This window comes from Acanthisitta chloris, unplaced genomic scaffold, assembly GCF_000695815.1.
Source record: "Acanthisitta chloris isolate BGI_N310 unplaced genomic scaffold, ASM69581v1 scaffold6855, whole genome shotgun sequence".
NCBI classification, from domain to species: Eukaryota; Metazoa; Chordata; class Aves; order Passeriformes; family Acanthisittidae; genus Acanthisitta; species Acanthisitta chloris.
In genome coordinates this window covers 34,713-40,070 of record NW_008675313.1, presented here as the reverse complement: position 1 = coordinate 40,070, position 5,358 = coordinate 34,713, and the positions used below count along the sequence as shown (strand labels likewise).

Here is a 5,358-nt window from a genome sequence, read left to right as displayed (position 1 = left end):
GGTTGGATGTCTTTTTTTTCCCCTATGAGTGAGTATGTACCACTGGTATGTGATAACTAAGCTTTTTGAACTTTCACTCTTTGGGTTCTGTATAATCATAGTTATTTGCAATAGTTGTGCTAATGAAAGAACCTCAACGATATATTTAGAAATACAACCATATATCATTTTATTATCAAAACTTTGCGAGTCTGTATGAATTGATTCCATTTTACAAAAAGAAAAAAGGGAATTAAAAATGTAAAAATTGGAGACAACCACTAGTTAATAAAGACTACTGATACCTCATCCTTTATGATAGAAGATTTTATTAGAGACAAACATTATTATGCTTCACAAAGAGCAAATGTTGTCTGACTATGGTGTCTTTGCTTTCTGTGATGTAGGGACTGCATTGATGGGGAAGGGAAAAGCAACTGACACCATTAATTGACATCTCTAAGGTCTTTGATGTCACCCCACACATCAACATTGTTGCTGAATTGGTGAGATAGGGGAAAAGGTGTTCAAAGTCAGGTTGGATGACACTTTCAGCAACCTGATCTAGTGTAAGGTGTCTCTGCCCACCATAGGAAAATTGGAAACAGATGATATTTAAAAATCCTTTCCAACCCAAATCATTCTATGATTCTGTGATTCTATGTTCAAATAGGGATCTCTGAAGTTTATACTTACATTTGGCAAATCGATGCATGTACCTCTGTTCTGACATGGCTTTGAAGAACATTCATTGATATCAATTTCACACTTGTGACCAAGAAAACCAGAAGGGCAATCACAAACATATCCAGACTGATTATACTGGCATATGCCTCCATTCAGGCATGGCTGAGTTGCACAAGGATCAGCAAGTTCCTCACAAAATGAACCTTAAAGAAATAAACATACAAAATTATGGAGTGCTTTAGTGATGCCTCGTGACATGCTGACCACAAACATTACCTTTTGTACTGTTGTATTTCCCTATTACTTCTCATAAGGATTATTTTATTTTATTTTATTCATTTTAGGAGGGATTGAGAGGTTTTTATATATTGTGTTTTCCTAGAATTGTTTGCACTGTAAGGCTCCTGTTACTGGTTGGGACATCTGTAAATTATCACCATTCAAAAAGCAAAGAACTTAATATATTCCTGTATGTTTTATTTGTTTCGGTGAATAAAAATGCTAGAAATCTATGGGAGTGGCTAATCTCATCTGTAGAGAAGGAAGAATTGGAGCTGGAACCCAGCAGACACTGAACAGTCACTGAACATCTCTCACACAGCAGTTATTAAGGGAAGCCAAATCCAGTGGACTCAGACCAGGGAGGTTGTTCCCATTCCTGTTTATAGATCCAGCCAGTGGTGAAGCTGAATGTGCTCTCAGTAAGCCAACACACAATGCCACACAACACAGACACAGTGCCCACATGGATCAACAAGAAGAACCTTGTCTTTTCCCTTCCATAAACACAAACAGCAGTCACATAAGCACAAACAGCACCAATGGCTCAAAGTTTCTCCTCCTCTCTGGCTAGTGAGTATTGAAGTTCAATGGTGAGCATGCACACTTCCCTCCTTTTCTAAACACAGAAATAAGCCCTCACTAACGGATCCCACAAGTATCAGCATAGATTTTATGTCTGTCTGATACCCATACCCAGATCCTGAACCTCTTTCCAACTTGCTAGCTCAGACCTTGAGTCATTCCTGATCTATGTATCATTCTGTTTGCTGTCTAGTTCAGTTTAAAGGTCCATCACTCCCCACTACGAAAGGTGGTAACAAAGAAGTAGTAAAGAAAAGAGACAACAGTGATCAGATGCAGTTTGAGCCAGAGAAATAGAATGACCAGCAGCCCTTTTATCACCATTTCTCTACATTTTTCCATTGTTGTACTTCTCCCATCAACCTTGATCACTACATTTCTTCACCCTTGTCTTCTAGATAAACAGTGCTCATCTAAGTATTTGTCCCCGTTGGCTATTTTTCCCACCTTCATGCAAAAATTCAGTACTTTTGATATGGTTACCTAGATAGTCTCAGCTTTATTTGAGATTACTGATATGATTACCCATGCTCTGTTGGCCTTGCAAGAAAATAATGTATAAAATTTCCCCAAGTCATCCCATTAATTATCTGTGAAGTTTTCATGTCTTTCACAAAATTCTCCCTTTACAGTCTGTGAAATCCAGTCATTGCTCTTGGTGCTTTCTGCAACTTCTGTCAGCCACTCACTCAGTTGTTTGTTAAACTCAGCAGCTTCTCATGTAGCTTCCCATGTTCTCTTAAATTCTTATACCCCCAGGCAGGGCTTTATGAATCTGCCTTCATACCTTAACATTTATGAACTGTCTAAATATTTTTTACAATAAACTCTTTTTAAAACTGTAACATCAAAGATAAAGAAGAATTATAGAAGCTAAGAGTTTTCTTCTATTTACTTCTGGAAAATTATGTAGCAAGCAGGCTTTTGACATATTTTATACCTTGGTGATCTGATTCAAACCACATCCCTAACACATATGTATAGATTAGGTCAGAAAAAATACCCAGCAGTTTGCTATTGCAATAACATTAACTTCATAATAAATCCTTTTGAAGTACTAATATATATTGATTCCACATTTTGTTAGTCACTTGAATCCAGTGAATTAAAAATAGACATTCATAAAAGAATAAATTATACTTTCCAACAAGATGTAGAATTTTGAGATGGGAAACAGAATACTTAGAACTGCAATTGTAAACTGAAAGGTAAACATAGCTAATTAATTAGAAACCAATTAATAGATTACTAATGTGAACGTCTGATAATTTCATTACTAATAGACCAGCCAAATAAAGCCACTCTAAGTATGTGGAACAGCATTTACCAGGAGGTGGAAATACCACACTCTGTCTCTATTATACACCAGGATAGCTGATTCAACAAACACTACACAAGAAAATCCCATTAGCAGAAAAAGGGTCAAAACACATTTTCCTTTTCATCAACTCAGTTCGGTGGAAATAGTTATTCCAATAAGGCATAATGAATTGGATGTATCTTTTATGACAGATTATTCACTTCTCTTTTACATCAGGCAACATTCAAAGACTCTTTTGTGATTTTTTTGCTATCCCTCATCACCATAGTATCGAAATTACAACTTTTAGATGTTAGGGCTTGTTAATAGGAGAAGCTAAGAAGGCCATTCCTCAGAACAAGGCCATTGATTAGTATTAGTGCACATATAAGAGAACATTTGCAACATGAAGTGAATAGGATTGTTCAATTGTTTCTTATTATTCAAAAGAGAACATTTGCAACATGAAGTGAATGGGATTGTTCAATTGTTTCTTGTTATTCAGTTTACCATTTAGCTGTCCTGTTTCACCTCAGTACAACACTGTACCCTGGCAGTACTCACAGATGAGGTTATATACTCCCAATGAGTAAAATGTGTTAAAGGTCATATTAACATACTACACTTTAATAGGATTTCAATACTTTCATTTTGTTGTTCCTCATTATGCAACAGAATTATGCTGTTCATTTTAAAAATGATTCCAAAACAAGGCTCTTTTCATCTGAGGACCATCAGATTTCAGTTGATTACATGAAAGAATTTCTACAATTAAACTAATCCCTATCCACACAGCTTGGTTAACAATTTATTATAATTAGTATAATCCAGTTAATTCCTTGCTTGAACCTTTTACTTGTTTTTACTTTGATGAGCTTCATCAACTCCATTTCCTTTTAAATGTAAAATGGAAAAGTGTTTTTAAAAGTTGTCTTTGTAGAACTTTGGGGTTTTTTTCCTCTTCAAACACATCACTGAATTATAAGTTCTTGTCTTAGATATCTAGACCCTGAAATATACCAATATTTCTATTGGTGCATTAAAATCATTAATCTTTAAAATATAAATCCAGCACATGCATCTTCATATACACTTCTCAGTCTATTGGTGCATTAAAATCATTAATCTTTAAAATATAAATCCAGCATGTGCATCTTCATATACACTTCTCATCCAAACCAATGAATGGTACCATTTTTCTGCTTGTGAAGTTTCAATAAAGTATGAATCAAAATGAAATCTACTTAAGGCACTTCTAGGTCTCAGAAGGAGTGAGTGCAAATCTCCATGAAAGATTATAAGGGTTATAATCTTAATTTTAGTCCAAATGGGCAATATCAAAGCTCACTGATGTGCTTTATACAAAAGCTCCAATCAGCACACTTGCAAATAGACATTTTGAAAGTAAATGAATGAGAAGAACATTAGCTTCCATCAGTGGAAAGGCTATTAGAGAGAAAATTACAGTACTGCTGGAAAAACTCATCAAGGGTCCTCGTAAACTCTTAGTATTACTTCTTATCTTGACTAACCACAATGTTCAAAAAATAGTGCAAACTAATAGAGTTGTGCTGAGTCAATGCCACCCTGGCCACTGCTAAGGCAAAGTGCATAGGCTGTCACTGCTTGTGGAAGGCTGTTAGTCCCTGGTGCAAGAGTAGAACATCATCTCAAGTACAAGACATATACTATTCTTAGCCCAAAATCACTTCCTAGTACCTCAGTTTGTTTCAGAAAGGAGAGTTCAAACTGCTGCCAGGGGCATCAGGAAGAATATCCATAATGTTCAAATTGATAGTTGTGACTTTTGTCAAGAACACCAATGCTGCCTGCTCAAAAAAATGCTAGATTTAAAATCACCTTTTTCTTTGTAACAAGCTGCTGCTGTTTACCACACGGAAGAAAATTAACAATGAATTTGCTAATACCCCATGGGGTTTACTGCAGTAAAAATTATATGATTTCTTATTGATCTTTTGGGAATCTGCTTATAAAAAGGCAATGATTCAACACTCTCTGCTCTATTGCAACAGTTTTTCCAGATAGTATTAATTCAATTCCTCAACTGTCCCTCAAGTAATAAGACCTTTTCTATACTCAGATTCAAAGTATGTTCCTGAAGACTCAAACACTTCTGGGAGAAGCTCAATACTTCTAAATTCTGTAGTGTTATACCTCGTACAGATGAGGACATCTCACCTGCCATTCATGGGCTTTATCTAGTCTAGTCTTCCAAAGGACCAAAGATGAAGATTATATAATTTTTTTGGGGCAGCCTGTTCTAGTCCTTGGCTACAGTGGAATAGAATTTCCTGCTTTCCAGTCTGACCCTCTCTTGTTGCAACTTCTGTCTGTTCCTCCATCTCTCACCAGGCTCTGCAGTGGCAAGACTGAAGTTTAAACCCAGCTAGCAACCAAGTACCACACAGCTGCTTGCTCATTCTGCTCCTTCCTCCCCCCTGCCCAGAGGAAGGGTAAAAGTGAGAAAACCCATGGGTTGACACAATGGTTTAATAACTGAAATAAAA

At 36.2% G+C, this 5,358-nt stretch overlaps 1 protein-coding gene across 1 annotated transcript in view; it reads right to left on the bottom strand.

The window, feature by feature from the left end:
- Window positions 1–5,358, bottom strand: part of EYS (eyes shut homolog (Drosophila)) — a gene marked incomplete at its 3' end in the record, with an annotated part of 62,210 nt that overhangs the window by 31,757 nt on the left and 25,095 nt on the right. Inside the window, exon 3 of the mRNA XM_009075698.1 lies at window positions 676–869. Within this exon, the coding sequence (XP_009073946.1) occupies window positions 676–869 (194 nt within the window). The remainder of the gene's footprint in view (window positions 1–675; window positions 870–5,358) is intronic.